A 23,709-nucleotide genomic window follows, 5' to 3' on the forward strand; every position below is an offset into this window, starting at 1 on the left:
GCGACTACCTTGTTTCTTGCCATCCTATATTCTGCGCGCAAGATTTGATTTCGAGGGGAACGCTTGGAGCGTTTCCATAATATATCTCTTTCTGCAATTGCGTGCATTACTGTGGCATTTATCCAGACGTAATTTTTTCTGCGCTTCTTTATCACTAATTTTTTGGACATGTTCTCAAACGTTTTTATTTGCGCACAGAAGCAATCGTAAGCTTCTAATGCAGTCTTTGACTCGATTAATGTAGACACTCGAACGCCCTAATGAGATCATCTAGCTTCCGCTGGTCTGTGACTAGAATTCTAAGCCCACTTTCTGACAAGTTACTACACGAAACTTGGGCAGATGGGGGCAAGGTCGCGATCATGTGACAGGCTACAAAATAATGATCGGCTAATCGCTGTGCGATCACATAAGCTGCTAAAGAGTAATTTGATGCACGAATCGAGATGTGATCTAAGCATGATCTAACTAATTGGCCATTAACGGGCTCTTCTCTGGTTGGAGTAGTTATTGTATTTTCTATCCCATGCGAAGCTAGAAGAGATAAGTAATCCGCTACAACACCCTTTGTCAGGCATAATGTGTTGAGGTTGAAGTCCCCTACTAGACATAAGTCATCGACAGGGTTACAGTGCTGCAACAGGGCCTCTAATTCTATCAGAAAACGAGTACTGCTGTTTGCTGGAGGGCGGTAAAAAGCAAATACTGATAAGCGGCACTGCCCCTGAGCCACTTTAATAGCAAGGCACTCAGCAAAAGTGAATGACGTATCAATGCGTGATACGTCATACTCATCTTTGACGAAAATAACGATCCCTCCCCCGCGTCGAAATGTCGAAATGGGCGAGTCGCGAAGTGCGACTGATAGCCAGGCAAGAAAAACGTGTCGACGCCAGATTGTGGGACGTTAATTTCCGTAAGGACGAACACGTCCACAAAACTCATAGATGAGATCGCAAGCATTTTAAATTCCTCCCAGTATTTTCGCAGGCTTCTGATGTTCAGACTGAGTATCGTAAAGTCATCCTTGGAATTGTGACGACAGCTATTTTTGAAAGAGTGAAAATCAGGTAGCTCTTGGCAGGTGCTCGACATTGAGTTAGATAATCTTGTCAAGGTCCGCTAGTGTGCCGATTCGAATTCGGGACGAGGATTCGTTTTTCTTCACGAAGATCTTTCCTGTTTTAGCCCAGGTAAACTCGAACCCCTTAGCCTTGGCTGCTGTACGCGCTTGCCAGAACAAGTCTCGGTTTCGCTTAGTTAGATTTTCGTTGAAGAACAACTTCGGGAGCCTATCCGCGTGATGAAGCTCCCGGAGCTTATCACAGGCGTCGAACCATTTTTCCTTGCAGGCAACAGACACGAAGCGCACCAGGACTGTCGGGGTTGAGCCACCTTTACCTTGCAAGCGATGCACCGCAACTACCTCTTCCAAAGAAAAGTCTGCTATTTCCAGTTTCACAGCCAGCCGACACAGCGTTTGCTTCAAATCCTCTTTTTTGTCAAGGGGGAGGCCATGTATTTCTAAATTTGCATTGCGGCGGTACTGCTCACTGTCATTCTGAGCATTACGCCAAACTTCCAGCTGCTGTGCCTGTGTCTGGACTGTGGTTGTCAGCACGTCGACTTCAGACTTCACCTTAGCGTTTACACTTTTACATTCCTATAGTTGTGCAGCAACCGAGTCGTATTGATCAGACATAAATTTCACTGACCTCTCAAGCTGGTCGACAGACTCGGTAAGATTAGAGAATTCATCTCTAAGGCTAAGTAGTGTGTCTACTTTTTGCGTCAACACAGGCAAGCAACGAAGACTATCTTTGATTTCCTTGAGGTCGGCTGCTAATGAGGTGTTTGCAACCACAGCCTCCGCTGTTTCTGAGGCCTCGGGAAGCAAAACAGATTGCGAAGCAGTACCGGTACGCCCTTTAGCGGATCTACACGTTTTGCAGATCCAAGCTTCTCGCTTAGCAAGACCCATTGCGGTGAACGTAGTTTGGGCGATACCGGAGCACGCTTGACCGAGGTGATAACCGTGGTTGCAGCATGCACAAGTCATGAACACGCCATCAGTGGGCAGCTGCAAATGGCACGCAATACAAACGTCGTCGTCCGACATTGTACAAAGCGGCAGATAAAACAATCAACAATTGCAGTAGGCGGCGATACACTTAAAAAAGAGAGTTTAGAACTGCCAAAGTCATAATAACACGCTACCTGTCGAAAAAGACGGTGTCAGCGTTGGGCGAAAGTACCGCCGCCAACTGCAGGGAATCCCGAGAGGGTGGCCACGTTATGTAGGCGCTCCGATGCCGCTGTTGCCAGATGCGTCGACGGTTCTTGATAAAGCCAGTTTGACTGGCCTACTTGCAGCTTAGCGAGCACCGTCCCGTCGTGAACAGCCTTCGCTGCAACACCGGAATCAAAGAGCAGGTGCAGGGGCGTAATCTTGATGGTTCACCGAGACAAAAGCAGTCCTCGCTCGCACGGGTTCAGGCAGCACTCGTTCCACGATCCTGTCGAAAAAGACGGTGTCAGCGTTGGGCGAAAGTATCGCCGCCAACTGCAGGGAATCCCGCGAGGGTGGCCACGTTATGTAGGCGCTCCGATGCCGCTGTTGCCAGATGCGTCGACAGTTCTTGATAATAATAATAATAATAATAATAATAATAATAATAATAATAATAATAATAATAATAATAATAATAATAATCAATCAATCAATCAATCAATCAATCAATCAATCAATCAATCAATCAATCAATCAATCAATCATGTTTATTTACGTGCCCAGGAACAGCCAGAGGCCTGGGTGCTGGCGCACGGATAGTTACATGAAAACAAAATACAAGAAACATATTGAAAGAAACAAACAAGCGACAACACACACGCAAATTGAAGTAGCGAAAATTACAGAAATAAAGCACAGGCGGAGCCTGGGTACAGGTAAAAAAGAAAAAGAAGATGCCTTTGTGGCTCAGCTTATTGTAATGAATACACAACAAGCAGAGAACAAAGTTTAACAGTAAGACGACAAGAACAATGACAAAGTATAGAGACAAATGATAAGACAACCATGATAAGTAAACAGTTTCAAAAACAGGCAACTATATTGGTTAAACAGAACCACAGAGAAACCAAATTTCAGCAATAAAAAAAAGAAAAACGAACGACAGAGATATCATAGATGTTTAACATACTGTGTTCAACAAAGCAGTACGGTAAATTGTAAAGGAGCTTTGAAAGATGTCAAGGCGTTCAGAGAAGCGGTTGTAGCAATTCTGTATTCTGCGCACAGGAGAATGATTGGAGTTGCGCGCAGCGGTCAAGAAAGGGCGATGCGACCTGGTGGGCCTCTGTGGAACACTAAACTCTAAACAGTTAAGCAGGTCTGCGCAAGAAAGGTCACCATGAACAATTTTGTGAAGAAATGTAAGGTCTGAATAATAATAATAATAATAATAATAATAATAATAATAATAATAATAATAATAATAATAATAATAATAATAATCCTTTTATTTCCATTCAAATAAATACATTTTATAATGCCGAGCCTGCCGAAGCCTCACAAGGGCTTGTATGGCAACACTCGGCAGCTGGGGCAAAAATCAGTGCCAGCACTGAATCAAATAATCATAACATACTGTCTTACAGTACATTCTCTGTACAAGACCACCCTAGGCAACACTCAAAAATACAACCACCAGAAGAAAAACATCAGTACCTCATTGCAGGAATGAAAAAAAAAAGGGGGGTTTCGAGCAAAACAAACTCATTCAAATAGTCTGACACGCGGCATAGAAATTTTTAAATAAAACTGATCTATAAAAACAACGACATACAGCAGACGATTGATATTCTATACAGCATCAGGACATAATCCTTAAAACAAGAAGGGCAATACACTGCAAGAGAGGCAGTACAAAATTTCTTCGGTCATGCATTTTTAATTGGTTACAGTCATTTGACTCAAATTATAGGACAGTTTAGCTTTGAAGATCCATAAGCGCTCGTTTAATTCCACGCAGTGTTTCTTCATCGAAAACTGACTGTGGAAGTTGATTGAAAATTTTAGGCACATAATACGCTCTACAACTTTCACCATACCGTGTTCGTACCCTTGGAAGAAGAAAACGGGGAGGATTACGCAAAGGAATTTGCTTAGAATGTGGAATAAGGAAATTCTTGTTCCAAAAGTGTCGAGGGACGATCGTGCAAAGAAATAAAGTGTCAAAGGTAGGAAGACCGAGCGCCCTGAACAAACTGATATCAGAAGGCATGTCAATCCTATAGGCAATGCTGTGAAGGATATTTTTCAACAAACCGTCTATTTTTGATTTCCAGAAATTGGAGCAATTAAAGTAGTCGCGTATTCCATATCGTAAATGGGAGTAAGCGAGCGCATGTGTAATCATTTTTTTTACCGTTAAGGGTACAAGTGCTCGAATACGATAAATCAAACATGCCACACTTCGCAGTCGCGCACACAGCCAAGCCATGTGAGAGTTCCAGGTCATGTCAGTGTCATAAAGAATCCCGAGGTATTTCACACAGTCAGAGTAAGAAACTGGAACACATTTACACGGGAAACATTTATCTGTATGAAGAAGAATGGGCAAGGTGGTGTGCACTATTTTCAAAGGATTTCTAAAACAGACCAGTTGTGTTTTTGTCAGGTTAACTCTTATTTGATTGACTTCGAACCACTTCATTGCTTGCATGGTATCCTGTTGGAGAAGGGCCGTGGCGGTGTCATAGTTTACGTGCCTCGAAATTATTAACGTATCATCCGCATATTGAAATATATTACATTTACTTATAACTGAACTGAAGTCATTAACATATAAATTAAATAAAAGGGGGGACAGGACGGATCCTTGTGGAACTCCTGAATTTAAGCTTCGTAATGAGCTTTTTGCTGTATTTAAACACACCAGTTGCGACCGATCGGACAAGTAATTCTTTAAAAAGTCGTAAAAATGGCCTAGAAATCCGTAATTATAAAGTTTATTGCATAGTATTTCGTGGCTAACAGAATCAAAAGCTTTGGATAAGTCTAGAAAAAGTGCACAGGCGACCTGGTTTTTTTCTAGGGTATCATGCAAAAATTCCGACAATTCTTCAAACAGTTGTTGCGTACCACTTTCTGGAATAAAGCCGTATTGAGAAGAAGACAGAATCGAGTGTTTTTGCACAAAGTCTGTCATTACTTCAAGGACATGCCTCTCTAACACTTGAGCTAAGAAGGACAGAACCGATATCGGGCGGTAATTTTCCGGTTTTGATGCATCACCCTTCTTGAACAGCGGAATAACCTTGGCTCTTTTCATTGCGTTGGGAATGACGCCCGATTCGATAATGCCGTTAAAGATAAATAAGAGCAACTCTGATAAAACTTGCAAATTGCGCCATACGTCATCCGCACAAATGCCGTCCAACCCTGCCGAGCGCTTTTTCTTCGAGCAACGTATTAACCGGTGTAGGTCCTCTAGTTCCAAGGAAGGCAAATATGCAGAGTCAGATACAGCACATTGAGGCAATATTGCATACATCTCATCAGAGTTATTAGAATTTAGCGATATAGAGGCAAAGTAATCATTTAGAATATTTGCCACGTTTTCAGTAGGATCACCAAACCCCTTTAAAATGGGATTTAGGTAGTTTCGTGTCTGAATTCCGCGAAGCTGATTTATCAGCGACCAAACTTTGGTGGGATTGCCACGTGATAAAGAAAACTGGGTGTTATAGTGCCGCCTTTTTGAGGAACGAATTAACGCCGTGACTTTGTTTCGTGCAGTTCGGTATAAATTCTTTAAGAAGTCGTTTCTCGGAGATTGTCGAGAGCGCTTCCAAAGCTCATCCTTCTCTCTTATTGCTTGTAAAACACTGTCATTTAGCCAGCATAAATACGGTTTTCTTTTTTTAACCTTAACTTTTTTCTTACTCGCTTCTTTAAATTCCGAAAACACCTGTGTAAAACGCTCATAAGCTTTGATAGGGCAGGACAGCATCAGCACAGAATTCCAGTTGAATTCTGACACTAATCGATCAAATCGGGTTCTGTCAAATATTTCGATAAAGGTCGCTGTTTCAGTTTGTTTTAAAACTTCAGGAGAGGATATCTGGCAACCAACGAAGTAATGATCGGCTATTTTTTCTGTTATTAGAACCGAATTGACATCTTCATAATCAATGGCGCGAATCAACACATGGTCTAAACAAGATGCAGCGCATTTACCCAGCATCATCTCTTCCCTAGTAGCCTTATTTACAACAGATTCGATACCATGTTCCGCTAATAGGTTTAAATAGTTTGAAACTATGGGCTTGCTCGACTTTAAAAGATCAATATTAAAGTCCCCAATAAGGCATACGTTACTGCAAGATTGCAGTTGAGCTAAGTTATCTCGAAGTTCACCAAGAAAAGATTGCGGGTTTTCAGACGGCGGTCTGTAGATTGCAAGTAATGATACCGAAGACCCAGCAGAGTCAAGACGAAGTTCAAGAAATTCAGCTGCTGTAAAGTTTATCTGGATGACCGTAGCTACCCAGTGAGATTTGAAAAATATAGCAATGCCTCCTCCTCTTCTACCCACTCGGGTAAAAAAGCGCGCCTGATAACCCGGAAGGTGAAACTGATCAGTCATGCAATCATCTATATTTATTTCTGTAAGCACGAAAGTATCAACCAAATCTGCAATACCAGATATACTAGCTTGAAAATAGTCCCAGTACTTTTTCAAGCTGCGAATATTCAGGTGAATGACGGAAAACGAGCGTTCATTTGCCTTCAGAAAAATTGTCCGAAGATTGGTTAAATTAGTGGCAGAGTGAAAGTGCACAGACATATATTTAGATTAACTGCTCGAGGTCTGCAATTGATTCTAGCCTGATTCGTGGGCTTCCCTCTTCTTTTCTAGCGAAAATTTTTCCGTTCCTAGTCCAGACGAACTTGTAGTCCGCTTCCTTTCCCTTCGACCGCGCCTTCCAGTACAAATCTTTGTTTGTACTGGAATAATAATAACGATAATAATAATATGATAATAATAACCGCGATAATTATCACCATGTGGGGCGCGAAAATAACTGACAGCCCGGCGGCAACGCGAGCAACGCTGATACGAAACCGAAACCGAAACTGAGTAACATCGCAGCCCGCGAGGGAGTCGGTTAAACTACCATTGGCTCCGACGAGTCACGTGACGTGTTGAGAGGAAAGAGAGAGGCATTTAATTCTTTCCGGGGAAGGAAAGGAGCGACACGGAGCGAGAGAGAGAGGGCGAGCTGGGAGGAAAGAGGAGGTAGATCGAGCGAGACATCACAGCGGCGTCTGCTCCGGTCGTCTGTGGTTTTTGGGTGCGGGCAGACCAGCATCGGCGATACTAGACGGGCGCAGGCATCGGTGCGGCCAGGGCCCTGTGCGTGCTGTGAGCAAGTCCCCGGAGCTTCGCTCGCGCCGAGAGTGAGGTCTGTGCGCGTGCGGACGCTTCTTGCTCTACGAGGACAGCGTCGCCGAGTCCAGCGCGCCACTGGTGTGGGAAGCAAAAGGTGAGTGTCCGCGCGGCCTAACACTGCGATCATGCCGGCCGCCCGCAGCGCACGCACGGCCAGCGGACGGGGCTTTGTTCGGAGGGGGGCGAGCCTCCATCGCGGCGCGCTCGCAGACGACAGCTCGCCTCGGAGTATTTTCGGGGGGTGGGTCCGCTTCTTCGAGTCTGTTGACTCACGGCCATCCGGTCTCCTGCCCGGCCTGGCTTTGCGCAGACGATCACACCTATCCTCCCGACCGCTGCGTTTCTTGTCTATGTATTTTTAACCGAGGCGACTGACTTTTTTTCTGTCAATATGTATATTCTTTTCTTTTTGTGAGGTAGGGCGTAGCTTGATGTCTCGCCGCTCGGCCCGGCACTGCTTTTTATTGAAATTTGCCGCCGCCGAGCGCACGCCTCGCGCTGTCAAACAAAAGCCGCGACGGTCCGACTGGGCGCGTCTTGATGTGTTGAAAGCCAAGTCGGTCGACGCCTCGAGTGAATTGGGCGATGGCGTAAGAACTGGGTTTGCGTCAACGACGGTACGGTTTCTGCGGATTGTAGCGCTTATCGCGAATTCGAATTTATCAGTGAATTGTCCCTCCCCCCCTCCCCTTCTCTTTTTTTTCTTTTGCTTACGTCTTTGCTAAAGGACCTGACGAACGTCCTTCCGAATTTCAAGGCACGGTAAATCGACTTTCATGAGATATGTAATCTGGCCAGGCGGAACTATGTCTGTTTTGTTCATTTGCTTTGCACGCTGAATATTAACCTGGCATTGACACTGAGAGCATCAGATATCCTTCGAAAATCGCATAAACCAATGCGGAGTTCGGTAGCATTACATGCCCCTTCGCACTTACCTAAACCATTTCACACTACTCAGTTGGAAAGTGCCGGCTGCAGCTTACAATCTTCCTGAATACGCAGTTTTTAAGTTTTAAGTGCTCTAATACGTTTCCTTTAGTTCAGAGGTTGTTACGTTGCAAAGTTCAAGTTTAAAATCTCGCAAAATTTTGGTGTTCTGTTTAAAAATATAACTCACGACGTCATTGAAAAGTCGACGCCCCCCTCCCTCGCCACTCGCTAAATGTGAATGTTTATTTCATTTAGCTCGCTCACCTGGTTACCGTGTTCCTTCGCGTTTCAGTGAGCACCCCGTCAGCCGACGACGAAATTCTGATCGTGTCCCCGAGTTTCACATCCTTCCCTAGGCCATTTACCCCTAAAGTCGGGTCGAGTCATTTCTACCTTTCGTCACTATAAGGCTACCTTTACCAAAAGTTGTGCAATAGCCGTGTGGCTACATAAAGAACTTTTTTTTTTAACTTTTGTTCAGCCAGCACTGCAGCAGCCATTTTGTCACCGGGCAGCCATTTAGTCACTATAATTGGCACCGTCTACACGCCGATGGAACTGCGCAACGCAGCCCCGAAGAGGTATTGGTCTTATCGAAGGCTGAGGGACTAAAATGTTTATTGCAAGCTTAGTGTATATTAGAACGGCCCTCAAACAGCATTACTTGCCGATTTTTCATTTCCGTCCGTGCACGGCTGGGGAATTTTATGCACGCGCCGTAATAGCGTGCGATAATTTAATTTGTTCAGAAAACGCAGCAGTAAATAGTACTAAGCGTCACATGGTCTGCATTCGTGGTCGGTGATAGCTTCCGGTGCCTTGTGCTGGGGCGCGTCGGTGTAATTTCTGAAGCCAGTTATTAGCGCACTAAATGAAAACTTATGACCAGCTGGCGCTTCTGTTAACATTTATCTGCCGCAAGCGATTGTCGGTACGCCAAACTCAACGTCCCCAACAAATATATTGGGCCTTACACAGCAATTAAACAGGATATTGATTACTGCCCAATATCGCTATCGTTGCGGCGTCCTGTCAACCATTCACGCGGCATGTAGTATTAACTTTCTGCTCTAAATCGTAATCTCCCACTATGACCCATTTTGTACAACATGCGGTGTTAAAAACTGGTAACTATGGCAATTAGAGAGCGGAACGATAATGCGCTGACTCCGTTGGGTGCTTATCAGCGCTCTGGTATATATGTGGCGCGTGTATTCGGGGGCGGTTCACCGTAAGACTCAATCGTCGTCGCTTCGGTCACCGGCAGTTCCTACGTAAGTACTCACAGGCCATGGCCGCTTACATTGGTTGTTCTTGGTGTTTTAAATTACCTTTTAATTTGGTCGCCTATTGCCATGAACGAGGAGGCTCATGACATATTTCTCGTGGCAAATGCATGGATATTCTTCTTGTAACTTTGCTTTTTCTGTTTATTGAACACATTTTTGTTGATTAACCCACCTCTCCCATGCTCTACACAAACATGTTCTGTCTGCTGTGTTGCGCCTCAACCAGATTTCCGCAGTCCACTAACAAAAGTTTTTACTCGAGCTAAATCGCTACGCTGTTGACTATTAGCAACCAAGCAGAGCAGAGTGTGCATTTAGGGGCGACGCCCCTTCTTCGCAGGGGCTATCGGCGTCTCATGTCGTCGTCGTAAGCGTCGTCTAATGTAGTCACGGTACTCAAACATCGGGACACTTGTTTACGCGTCGCGCTGCAACGCTTCGTAACGGGTACTGAAACCACACCGGGACACTCTTTTACGGTTTACGCCTTGCGCTAGAGAGCTTCGTGCTTCAAAGACAAGATACTTTTACGGCAAAGCTGTATACCTTTACCTCCCCAACGGTTTCATCTCCGTTGGCAAAAACACCAAGGCGCCAGGAATACACTTATACACTGCATGCTTCGCGCCTCCCCATGTTTCACGTTAGTGGAGATGGCCCAGGATTTCTTTCGTGCTTACCACACCGACCAGGCTCTGTGCAGCAACAATACAAGGTCAAGGTCGCAAAGACAAAAAACGCAGCAGAGCAAGCAACGTTTTGTAGAAGTCCTCACTGGTAAAGGTTGATAGTCGCGCGGTGATTGGCGCATATGCACATCTATCCCCAGGTTAGCGTCTGCGCGTGCTGTGACATTTGTGCACAGCTTGGCATACCTAACCCAGTTCTTGATTGAGAGTTCTGCGCATGCGTGGTTAGCGCCCCGGCACGCGCCCGTCTTTTTCAGGCAAATCTGCCTTCACTACCTTGATACACTTCTTTATATAATACTATATGGGTTACTCTAGTTGTATGGTCACTGAATACCTGTAAATATAGACCCCGCTGAAGTCTAGAGGAAGCCATGGTCGTGGTAGCTCAATTGGTCGAGTACCGCACGCGTTATGCGGCGATTGCGAGCTCGATTCACAATGAGTATTCTTCCTGCTCGATTCCCGCGTACGGAGCACGGCTGATTTTTAGGGGTGGAGCCCCTTAGGGCTTAGGGCTGTCGGCGTCTCCTGTCGTCGCCGTAGTTTCATGTAGTCACGGTACTAAAACACCGGAACACTTGTTTTTCCAACGCCTCGCGCTAGAGCGCTTCGTGCTTCAAAGACACGAGACTTACAACAAAGTTGTATGCCTCTACCCCCAACGGTTTCATCTCCGTGGGCAAAAACGCCAAGGCGCCAGAAATACTTATACACTGCATGATTCGCCCCTCAGCAGGTTTCGCGTTGGGGGAGATGGCCCGGGATTTTTTTTTTCCGGCTTTCATTTTTTTTATCCCCTTATCACAAGAAGACAATTTAACCCCAGTTTATTTGTTTATTTATTTACAGAATACTGCAGGCCCAGTTAAGGGCCCCAGCCGAAGGTGCATGAAAGCAGCACTACGCACAACAAAACGTCAGAAAGAACAATATAAAAGAAAACATAAATACAAGACATGGGTCACGGTTCAATACAATTAAGCGATTCTGCAGAGCGGATTAATGACTGAAGTAGGCAGTTCTAGACGTTTGTTGTTCGAGCAAAGTATGAGTATTTGAAAATGTTAGTTCTGGCGAAACAGGTACGTACCAACGAATGACTCTGCCGATGCCGTGTATGTGCTGTTGTATATGCGGTTTTAGATTGTTGTTATTCAAGAGAAGAAATTTGAGCCTGTGAATTTAACGACGTTTTTCGTGTGTGGGAATACCGTGTTCTTTCATAAGGTTAGTCGTGGAATCAGGTATTCGATACTTGGTGTAAATAAAACCAACTGCTTTGCGTTGGATCATTTCAACGGGCATGTAACATGAGTTAGACGGTTTTTGATCATGTAAAAGCCGAGTGGCAACGGTAATATTCACTGCAAATTTCTTTATAATATAAATATAGAGAACGCCGGCGGCTGCAAGTCGCACGCGGCACACAAGGTTATATTTTGCTCTTTCCGATTTCCTGTTCTGACCCGACGGCGGCACAGGTGAAGTGGCATGCAAATCGCAGGCGGGGTGCACACGCCCTTCGGAATCTAGAGCGGCCTGTATGTCGGGCCCGAAAGCGAAAGCTGCGAGAACGGCACAGTCTGGCGCGCGCAGTGCTTCTGGGAAATCAATGCCGATGGCGCCGCCGGGCGAAACGTTTCGTCGATTCGAGGAACCAGCTCGCCGCACCGCCGTCGCCGGCGGTATTACTCACAGGAGAAAGTTCTCGTTACTTAACGAACCGGCAATTTCGCGGTCATAATCGATTCGCTCTGCTATATTTACGCTAGTGAAAAATAACCAACCTCTTCCCCTGCCTTTTTCTTCGTTAGTATAATTTTTTTTTAATTTGTCGAAGCGTTACTGGACCACTTGGTTGATCGTTGGCTGTCGTGTGCCACTTTTGTCCCTTTCCTGACGGAGGAAGAGGAGGGGAAAACTTTTAGTGGAGCCGACTGACGTGGATGTCCACGCTTCTACCGTCGACTAGTGTACAAAAATAGCCATGATCGTGATTTCTGTATACAAAAATCACGATCATGGCTATTTTTAGCGTGAGCTACACCGGCCGAGGTTGAGCAGTTTCGCGTGGCTCCTGGAGAGCCGTGCTGCGCATGCGCGAGAAGCAGTGACGTCACACGGCACACAGAACGTTGCTCGCTGCCCGTCGTCTCTCACACAACGTACGCGCCCAGCGTCTTCGCAGACCTTCGTTCCGCACGTGGCGGCCCGGTCCACCTGATGATCATGCGAGGGGTGGCCGGGTGTGCAACCGATGGCTCGTGCGTCGCAGCAACACCGCCGTGCGCCTGTGGAACCAGCTTAGCTCTGGGGCGATTGGTGACGCTGCGCCGGACTCCGCTTGACAGATATGTCACATAATGCGTATACCGTGTGTGTGTCATTCAAGCAGCAGTAAGCAGTAAGCATGATAAGCTAATCCTAGACAACCAGGAAAGCTAAGAATAACCAGCTGAACCTTAGCTCACGCTACTCATATCCTGGCATAGCCGAGCTAAGCCACTGCTATCTTTTTTTTTTTTTTTTCATCTATTCGAGAGCGCTCAAATAACTTCACCGGGGCACGCCTCACTTGCAACGTAACTCATTAAGCACAAACTTGTGTGTTTTTACAGCGAAAACTTGAGGTTTCAAGGTCGTCAAGGTCATGTAAGTGGCATCGCCGGAAGTACTTCTCTGTCTTGCAGCAAGGCGAAGCGATGAAAAGGCGCGATACGCTGATTCGTCGTTCGAGTCACGTGACTCGGAGGTAGGGGACCGATGGTTGCACGCCAGCGACGGACGTTCCTTCAGGCGATGGAACAGTCATCCACGCTCGCAGTGGTTGGTTTGAAGCCGCTGCAGCTTGCACCGAATTTGGTAGATATTGACTGTAAGGCGGAAATGCTGCATTCTGCGAAAACCCTTCGTTGTAGTTGTTTTCCGGTGCAATAAATGACTGCCGGTGTAAAGAGCGACTCAGGGACGCTTCCCTCTGTGTGGGATTTGAACCCGCGTCTACACGGTGGGAACCCAGTGTATCGTCTCCGGCGATGGCGGAAAAGGTGACAAGTGAATCGGACGGCACGTAGGCAGAACAGGGGCATTCTGGCCCTGCAGAACTCCGGTTCCATAAGGAAGCTGTGGCGTGTAGTGTCGTCAGTCCTCCCGTTTAAGTATTCCGCGCCGCAAATACGGTGAACCGAAAGCCAAAAAAAAATGGCTGCGTATCTGCTCCTTTCGTTGCGCATGCCGGCGAAGGACGATAGTCGACTGGCGGCCCTGCCATGTAAACGCCTCCCTTCTCTTTCCCGCTCACCTCTCATGCTGTTCCTCTCCCGTCTCGTTCCTCCCAAGATAACACGCTAGAGGTTTGCTCAAGCCAGTTTAAATTTACCGCGTTCCACTGCTCCAAGTCGGGTGCCTCGATGCCAGCGCTGCCCTACTGTGGAGACGCGCGTGATCATAGGGAACCTAGTACTCCAAGCTTTGTAGAACCGCGTTGCCCTGCTCCACGTGCATTCCAAGCGGAACGCGGAACCTATCTAGTGGAACCTTTCGTTGCTGATGCCGTTTGATTTCTTAAATGCCGCTGCAGGAGCTGTAGTAGCGCGAGCAACAGCAGGCCACGGTTTTCTGCAGTTTATGTAGTATTTCATTTGCTATCGCAAAAATAAAGCATCCATGAATTTTTTTAATAAATGAACACTGAAAATATTTCCGATGTATTGATTTTCTGCCTCATATTTGCGCAATATCTCGTTCTTGTTCAACAATGTTGACACTTGGGAAAATTGACACCGGACTTAGACGTTTACATTTGGCTGGAGGTATATAAGACTATTGCGCAGTTTCTGTTTCACTTTGACCGGCTGGCTGAATCAAGTCAAACAGACGAGGTCAACAACGCACGTTTGGAAATAAGAATAGTTGAATATTAGCCCTGTAACCATACTAAAACAAGTTAGAATATTAGCCTTGTAAGCAGACTAAATACGATACATAGTTATCTGCAGTGTTCACTTTACCATGTGTGTATCTGTAACTATGTAAGACTGTAGCACTTCTACCCACATTCGTGGTGTTTCGACCCTGAAACTACTGTTCGCGTTTGCCGACAACTCGACTTTCTACTCTGTTTATGTTGCACCCTGCGTTGTACAAAATGTTACAACTTGTGTGTAGGCCAGCGGCAGCCACTTCTGGATTGCTGTTTTTCTGTGTGTTTCCCTTTTGTAATGTATATTTGTTACCCGATGCGTAGTTCCATCGAGGCATGTTATGTATCTGCTTCGATGGACAAATAAACCTCTTCACAGACAATACAAACTGATTAAAATTTCTGCGTTTAAGTATCTCAAGAAAGACTGTCGTTTTTTTTTTAAAAAAGGGAAGCAAATAACGATGTCGCAACGAAGAGGTTTTCATAAGCGTCGCCAGGCTTTAGCCTTCAAAGCACGCGAGTAAGTCCCAAATATTCTCGCTTGTGCCGAGGTATACGAAAACACCGAGAACGGGCGTTTCTTTCTCGTCCTGAGCGGTATAAATCGATCCTGTGCGCATGCGCGTTGCTCCGCAGAGCTGCCCTCGGTGGGTTCACTGACCACTTAATGCCTCAAATGTCGATCACGAAAGTGTAATTACGGCGACCGCCGAAGGTATACGTAAAGGGGACGTTATAGGCCGTTGTGTGGCGGGTGCAGGGAGCTGCGAAAACCAATTTTCTCGCTATACAAGCTGTGCGCGATTTTGCACGTTCTGATTTGTGTGCTGCGCTCACGGGCGACTTAGCGTGCCCAGGTGTGTTGCTAGCGCTCTAGCCTTGTGAGGGTTTATAGCAGGAAGTCTTTCGAATAACGTTCGTGCGTAATAAGGAGGGCTGTCGGGATTCGTGCCAAATTTTTTTGCTTTGTAGCAGTTACAATGCGACCATTTCTTGAAACGGTGTTGTATGGTGAACGAACGTTTCGAACAGCAAAATGGGCATTTGAGAGAGAACGAGGGCACCGACCAAGTAACGAAAAAGAAAAACTTAAAAGACGTTTCGGCTCCCGCACGGGAGCCTTGTTCTCAATGAATTTTATTGCAGAGAAAAACGGCCTTAAGTAGACTTTAAAACATGACGTAGGCAGCGTGCATACATTGGGTGCAAGGTTCAGAAGTTGCGATTGAGGGTGTTAGGCGTTTTTTAAGTTTTTGAGGGTCTTTTAAGTTTCTTTTTCGTTACTTGGTCGGTGCCCTCTTTCTCTCTCAAATGTACCCTCCCGACCAGACGGTTGTCCGTCAAACCCTTGACTTCAGCAAAATAGACACGGCTGCGTATTTCTTGACCAACTCTCCTTTTTTTCTGTATCGTGTGCGACCATTTTGACTTTAATTGTGATTCGACAGCTACTTGCCTCGCTGGTTACTTTCAGCGCTCATTCTTTATTGAACATTAGTTAACTTGATTCTAAATGATCAGCAAACCTTGCTTTTTGTTTAAGCGTGCAACCTGGCTGAGCGGCCGGGGCAGGCGCGAAGTTAGGCGCAACCAGTGGGAAGAGAATGCTTCGTGCTTCAAGTCACCCAAAGTTTGTAGTCGTATGCAGCTGTTATACGGAACGCAGATATCACGGAGGGGCTCTATGGTCGCCGCAACGTCGAAAAAAAAAATGGCGGACGTTGATCGGCGAGGCATCTAAACCTACGACCACCGTATTGGTGTCATTCCTTTTTTTAACGTACAAAGTGTGCCACTGATATTCCTCGAGAGAGGTCGAGCTTTGTCCGACGACGTCGGGGAATGCGTGAAGGAACGGAACGACGCGGATGCACTTTTTTCGCCGCTACTTTGTCCATCCTTCGCCATTCACGTTAACCCGTGACTGTGACGGCGGGAGTCGTCCTGGTGGAACCGGCCAGCGCGGTTGGTTGTCACGCATCTACCGCGCAATGGGGGTTCTCCCAAGGTTGGCCGACGTCTACCACTTTCGCGCCATTCCCGGCGCAACGCGCGGCTGCTCTCCCTTTATATCGATTGGGGACGTCGGCGGGCACGTGCCGCACGCTACCTCCCGCGCCTTTTTTTTTTTTTTTTTCTTGGAGACGGTGGGCTTCCCCTCATAGCCCTGAGCTATGGCGGCGCAGCATCACGCGAGCTGAGTGGCGGACAAAGGATGAGGGAAGAACAATGGGGGGAAGGCAGGAAACGTGATGAAGCAATAACTCGCTCGATGTCAAGGCTGCCCCAGTAGCGGTGAAACGAAGACCTGCGCCGTGTACTTATCATAGCGAACAGGCTTCACTCTCTCTCTCTAAAACGGAAGGGTGTGCCTTACTGATGTGGTTTCGGAACGAGCGTTTGGGTTGCAGGCTATCCGCCAGGGCCGGCATGTTGGGCGGGTAATAAATTCCTGGCCTTTGTGTTTTATTGGGGTGAGAGGGAGCCTTGGTTGTGTCAAACACGAACGAAACCAAAATGGCCGCCGCTGTGAAGATGAATTGTTCGTGTCGAGTTTGAACCAGATCGGCAAAGCAGCAGAAAGGTGTGCTGACCACAGGGCTAACGGCCGGAACCCTGCCAGAATGACACGAGAATTAGCATGTGCGTGCTGCGGGACAGGTGAGCGTGGTTGCATGTGCCCAGAAGAGATGCGTGCCAGGCACAGAGAGCTCCTGTGACACAGTTGTCCAGCCACAGAGAACTCCGGCCGCAGAGCTCCCCCCACCCCAGGTTTCGTTCCGGTGAAGCTGCTTTACTCGTCTCTCTCTCTCTCTCTCTCTCTCTCTCTCTCTCTCTCTCTCTCTCTCTCTCTCTCTCTCTCTCTCTCTCTCTCTCTCTCTCTCTCTCTCTCTCTCTCTCTCTCTCTCTCTCTTTCTCTCTCTCTCTTTCTCTCTCTCTCTCTCTCTCTCTCTCTCTCCTTCGTCTTTCGAAGCACGTTAGCCGACTTAGATTTCCGAGGAATTTTCGCATTAATACTTGTTGAGTGACGTGGTGTTGGTGGATGGCTGTCGTATGCACGCGAAGCGGTGACTCCGATTCTTTCGCTTTTACAACCTTATCTGTTGTCGTTCGCAAGGCCAGTTCGACACAGCTATCAGGCGCCGCAAATTGCAATTTTTTGTCCAGTTTGGAAGGAAGGGCAGGATATTAGTGGGGTCGAGAATTTAATTACTCACAAAAACTAGCACGGTGGTCCGTGGCCTATCTGAATGTGTTCGTGCGGCGCAGTTCTGTAGGGGCGTGTCTGATAGCCCAGTTCCATCGGCAGGTGACTCGCGCAGTACTACGCGGCATGACCACGCCATGAATGCGTCATAATCAACTACAGTGAAACCTTGTATATAAGTGCTGCCTGAATGGACGATAAGACGTTTTTACTTTATCGGGAATTTTTACATCATTACCTCTTTATGGACACGCCAATTCCAAAGAGTAAATTTTGTTGCTGTTATTTGCGTTGGATGGTGATTCATTGACTCAACGCCACTGTTTGGTTAGAACCATCAACCATCTGATTGTGGTAACGTCGACGGAACTAGCGCACTGCACTGTGGAGAAATAAAATTTGTTATTTTACGCGGAAATTAGGAAATCGCAAGAAACCAGTAAATGTCCATCAGATATACGCGGGACAACGTTTTGGAATCTATGGACGTACATTATGGACGTCCTTAGGGATGCGAAGGACGTCCGAAGGAACTGAAAATATGGGTTCGGGCGCCCTCAATAGATGCACGCGAAAGCAGATATTTGAGCGAAAAGAATTGGCAGACATGTGTACACAAATGTGTTCTGAAATATTTTTAAGCCTTGGCCTGCCTTCAAATTTCTACCTCTAATACAATTAACGAAGTCACCTTGACCCGATAATTATTTCGTCAAATCGGGAACTTCGTAAAATGTAGAGCATTACGCCTATGAGCAACTGCGGAATTATTTAGTTAATTGGGGAAATTCGTGAAATCGGTAGTACGTAAATTGAGTTATTGATTGATACCAGAGATGGAGAAATAGAGCACCGAAGAATCCACGCACACTCTAAGCACTCGTCCTGTGTTCACTCCTTTTCTTCTCGTCTTTTGCGCTGTTCAGGCGGTGAATTTCAGCCCAGTGTTCCCTTGTGCGAGAGTCCACACGGAGGGGTAATTTGATTGGATTGATTGTATGGTTTAACGCACCGACGCTACGCAGGCGATGAGACGCGCCGTAGTGCAGGGCTCCGAATTAATTTCGACCACCTGAGGATCATTAACGTGCGCCGAAATCTCGTACACACGGGCGCTGTTGCTTTTCGCCTCCATCAGAAAAGCGGCGCCGCCGCGGCCTGCAATCGAGCCCGCGACCTCCTGCTCAGTAGCGCAACGCCTTAGCCACTGAGCCACCGAGGCGGGTAGGGGTCAGCGAAGAGTACAACATCGAAGGCACCAAAATAACTACCTCGGAATTTGGGTGTTAGTAATATATTCCGGTTTTCCTGTTCCACGTTTGCATTCGTCCGTGGTTGTGTATTATTCCCGTCACGAGAAACGTCCGCACAGCGGCAGCCAAGCGGTATGTCGTAGGCCTGTAGCAGCCACCATGTTCTGCGACGGCGCCCGGATCACGCTTATCAGCGGCGCAGCTGCCGGGGGCACATCCGCCGCTCCGACGTCGTCCTGTCGGGATCTGCCTAATGCTTGACACACACACACACACGCACACGAAAAAAAGCGAGTAAAGATATAAAAGTGGGCGAAGAGGTTAGGCCCGTCTCCTCGCGGGCGTGTGCGGCCGGGTGGGCGCGTGACTTTGATCATTTCCCGCGAATGTGGAGGACTTTTTTTTTTTTCTGCTTTCTCCGTCTTTGCTGACGTGTAGCGTGTTCAGGCTTCACTCGCTCCCGCATTTATCGCACAGTGAACATTCTTCTTTTTATATTGAGCCACCCACCCCCGCCGTATTCGAGTTATTTCGTCCTTCGCCCCCTAACGCGGCCCTCCAAGCGTTCGCCTCTTGTTTCTGGCTTGTGTTTTTACGCTGTTTTTTTAAACCAGCCTCTTGGACCCCGCTCCCAATTTCTCCCTTCTGCATAGGTGCTTACGGTTCCTGCGCTTTTTCTCTTTTCCCCGCTACTATTTCCCGACCTTGATTGAAATGCTGGCTTTGGTAAACATTCGCTTTCCTGCTCTGCGTGGCGTCATCTTTTTCAGTATTTTATAGGTGGTATTCACTGAAAAGTTTATCTGTCAGTTTCATCGCTTGGCAACACTGGAAACGGCCACGGACATGGCCGATGCGCCGCGGACATGGCACGGCTTGTGCCACTGCGCCCGCACGCCGAAGAAAAGAAAAACACCGGCGTGCTCCGTCTGCCCCGTTTCAACCCAATTCTATATCATTCACATTGGACTCGAGGCAATACTTTGCGTTCGGTGGGGTATAGTTCGGAACGTTCAACACAAATCACGTGCTTAGCATGGACAGGTACCGCCATCCCGCGGATCCCGCCGTAACCAGTGACTGCGCACTCACGTGGTTGCATGTGCGTTTCGCTAGTGACAGCTGCTCTTTGTTGGCGTCTGTCGCTCGCCGCCGCTATGACGACGCATGCGCTGCCGAGGCATCGGTACCCACACATGTGCCCACGCCCAGGAATGTTGGTGGTTTAAAGTTGCAAGTTTAGGGTGCTGGAATACTGTCCTTAGCGACTCCGAGTCAGTGTAATCGCATAGCTGTGCGCGTCAACAGCTGTAGGTATTGGTCGTATCACATTGACGTCGTTTACGAGTGTTGTTTCCGTTCTCTTAAGTCGCTCCCGCGAGTGTGGCATAGTTTCGCTTTTGAAAGTTATTGTACCATCGACAAAATCCCCGGAAATCAGTCTCTGTTGTGCTCACGTTGGGCACCCGCGTTTTTTTTTATCTTTATTTGCCTGTTCGTCGACCAGTTGCGTTCGTTTGTAACGCTCAGCCCGCGCGCACTATCCTCGGGTTTCGCCTTCGGTGTACGCTATGTCCTAGCCACCATAAACTCTATGCTAGCCGCCTGTCCAACTTTTTGTAAACGCGAGTTTTGCCACCTTAGACATTCGCTTGCCTTGTCGGGATAACGCAGTCATCTTCGTTATCAATCCCAGAAACGCGCGCGAGGTTACGCTCTCGAGATTGGATTGGATCGAAAAAATTTACCGTCCCTTCACAAAGTTGAGAAAGCTAAAATTACGTCCAACCTTCGCTGAAAGTGCTGCCAATCGATTGTCAAAACTTCAAAGACTACAATTGCAAACGAACAACGAACCCGTGCAACGATTTTTCGCGCACTAAGTAAGCGCGTATACGAACGATCTAAATGTACACCGATGCGTGGTTTGAGACAGACGTACACTACATTGTACTCCTTCATGATCTGTCTGTATTGTCTTACCCTGAATCCTTTTTCGCGATTTTCAAGTAACCGTATTGACACAATGGAAGCCCGGGTTCACGCACGCCCCGTGTGTAAACAGATCTTATCAGAGCTTTTCGGTCTACCAACCGGTCTACGGGGAAACGCATTAGTTTTGTAGACAGGACGCCATCGGTACCACTACACCGCGCTGGGCTTGCGCAGTCAGCTGGCCCTGTCGACTGCGCCAATTACATCGGCGCTGGCACGTCGCAGGGATAAAATGGCGGCTTCCCACCAACGACTGCGCCCACTTAATTTACGCATGCGCATCACTGTCCAGTATATCCCAAGATGGTATCGAGGTTTAAACAACGAAAAAGGGAAAAGGACAAGCTGTGGGCCTCGTAACGGTGTTGCTCTGTGGGAGAGCGGTCTCCTGGCCTTGTCCCCTTGGAGTTGGTGGTGGGGAACTGGCCCTGGTCCCCCCCCGCTGCCAAGAGGGTGGAAGGGAAAAAAAAGAGCGAAGAATAAGGGCCGGCGCGGCCGTGGCCTTCTATCGATCTATTTTCGGTCTCACCTCCGCGCTTCACTTCCGCGTTATCGCCAGACACGCACAACACCGCGTCGTGTTCGGAGCTGCCCGCTCGCGGAGAAAGTAAACAAGCAGCATCGGCGCCTCGCTTCTGCTTCTTTCTCGCCTGCCTCCTCTGCGCAGGGAGGGGAAAAGCGCTCTCTCCTTTATCTCCGTTTCTTTTTTTTTATCTCCGTTGTAAAGGCCGGCTTTCCAGTCCTCCCCCAAGCAGGGGTCACTGAGCGTGCTTTGGACGGTTTTTCTGCCAAGAGCATCGGCAGCACTGCAGCAAAGTGGGTAAGGTGCGTTGTCAGCGGAATTGCCGGTGTCGGCCTTTTGCTGCTGTACGTTGTTGGTTGGGGGGAGCGCAGCTGGGCGCTCGTGACCAGGACCACACCAGTGACGGGATATGAGCTTTCACCATGGAAGGGTATACACACACTTTTCACCACAGAAGGCTGCACAAAGTGTCTCAGAAACTTCGCAATTGAAGAAAAATTAAAGCCGGTCCACTCAACGTTAAAGCTGTCGGAAGTGCAGAGCAGTGATTCGCCATAATGGGCTGTGGCGCCGTTATCCGCTCACTGCTACCACCCATAACGTTCTTCGCCGCCCTGTCTCACTCCTGTCTTGATGAATGTGCAAATCAAATTTCCAGCCTTCGCAGTGCTCGCGCGCCCCCTGCCTGACACTGCGCTAGCGGGAGTTCTGTTCTTTTTGTGCTTGCTTTAATTTCGTATGTTGGAGCCTTTCTGCGTCATTTCGAACGCGCTATTCTTTTTTTTCTTGCGCGGCCGCTTTTTTCGCTTACTATCGTAAAAACCAACCCAACGAGCGTTCCTAACTAAATGAACGCGCGGTCTGCCGGTTATATACTACACAGATTTTGCCTGCAATGTACCTGCAGTTTTCTTTGCGCCAAACGACGGGGAGATGTATGACAAGCACCCGTGGTTCACGTGGTTCGAACGGTTAGGACTATTTAAACCGCGTGATTTTCGAAGCCTGACGACGTTACACCAGGCTCTACTTGGGTCCGTTATCTCCCTACTCCGCCTGATTCCGGCAGTCGCACCGACCATTAGCGAGCTACAACGACAAGGCGAAAGTTCTCTGCACTTAAACTGCGCTCCAGTCCGGGTTGCAGTAACCCGGTGTCATCGCCTACCTTCAAACTGCGTCACTGGATAGTCTCCAGTGTTCGGCCTTGCCGAACTTGCGTTGCCAGAGCATCTTCACCGCCTCCTAGCAACACGGAAAACCTAGCTTTTTTTTTTTTTTCATTCTATGATAACTGTTCTGACATGTCGCGAGGAGAATGTTTGGCAAATAATCTTGAATCTTTGCTATTGTTCTTAAACGCGTATTTTGTGCGCCAGTATTCCCTTTTACCATGATGCCGCAAATATACCAAGAACGCTTTGGTGTCTTGAAGAGCCTACCTTTCTGCATTTTCCTATATCTACTTATACGCAGTATGTCGAACTGTTGCTTTTCGACACCCGATTTTGGTTAAGGGTTTAGGGCTTCTACACACGTCGTCTTTTCAAGAAGGGGTCATGAAGACATCAAAAGAATACCGTCAGAATAAGTCATGCCAATTTTAACGCGACTTCGAAGAATTAAGCCAGTGTTTCTCAGCCATGACTGCCCCGGGGAACCCTTTTGGGCTTGCGAAAGTGATGGGGGACCCCACGATGGAGCACATGTTGATTGGTGTCACAATGTCGAACAATTCGCACTTGTAGCTTACGTCGCCCACACACTTACCCGATGTCTGCCTTTTCTGCTGGACGTTAATGACGATGCGCGTCATAGTGTTAGACAATTTTCCCTTGAATCTAAAAGTGTTCTAAACACCTATATGCTGCATTTTCTGTGTCTATTCTTTTTCTTCTCATAGCTGGCTTGTTGTGCAAAAAGCAGATGTAAAAATATGTGCTACGCGGAGAAACTAAACGCACATGTAATACGGTGAAGCCACCTTTTTTTCGCATTGCAAGTGCTGGCAGAGAGAAAGAGAGAGATAAAAACGTTTATTTATCTTAAAGAGAAAGGAGTAAGAGCGAAAGCGGTCAGCCTCCCAAGTCCAGGAGGCCGCGAGCCCGCGCTGATTCCAGTGCCCAAAATCGAGAAAATAATGGCACGGGGGAAAGTTTTGAGGGAGGATGGGCGGACCCCTTAAATACTTTTGCGGACCCCCATTGGAGAACCACTGAATTAAGCTATAGGTAATATAAGGAGAACAGATGTAGTGGTGACTCAATCACCTGCCACTTTGCCGCACGGCATACCCCGTGACGTCACACGGACCGGATTGGGCGGTTGGCGGCCGCCGCGAAAAGCAACCACCAATGAGCACGATTATGGGATATTAGTGGTGTTCCCGGTTTCATTTGATCGCGTCGTCTTAATGTTAGCGTGGAGTAAAAAG

The 23,709-nt window shown here is 47.5% G+C and overlaps 1 protein-coding gene across 2 annotated transcripts in view; it reads left to right on the forward strand.

Annotated features, from left to right (window-relative positions):
* The first annotated feature begins 7,295 nt into the window (after positions 1 to 7,295).
* The window catches only part of Sn (fascin domain-containing protein singed), a 77,558-nt gene continuing 61,144 nt past the window's right edge, over positions 7,296 to 23,709 (forward strand). The window contains exon 1 of one of the 2 annotated variants that reach the window (XM_077670329.1): positions 7,296 to 7,551. Coding sequence is in view for 1 of the 2 variants with exons in the window: in XM_077670326.1 (XP_077526452.1) it covers positions 9,591 to 9,664 (74 nt within the window). In the remaining variant the exon portion in view is untranslated. Of the gene's footprint in view, positions 7,552 to 9,575; positions 9,665 to 23,709 lie in introns of those variants that run through there. The other variant, XM_077670326.1, reaches the window with a different exon arrangement.

This window comes from Haemaphysalis longicornis, unplaced genomic scaffold (genome assembly GCF_048455015.1).
Source record: "Haemaphysalis longicornis isolate Haplotype H1 unplaced genomic scaffold, Haemaphysalis longicornis Haplotype H1 scaffold_5, whole genome shotgun sequence".
Lineage (NCBI taxonomy): Eukaryota > Metazoa > Arthropoda > Arachnida > Ixodida > Ixodidae > Haemaphysalis > Haemaphysalis longicornis.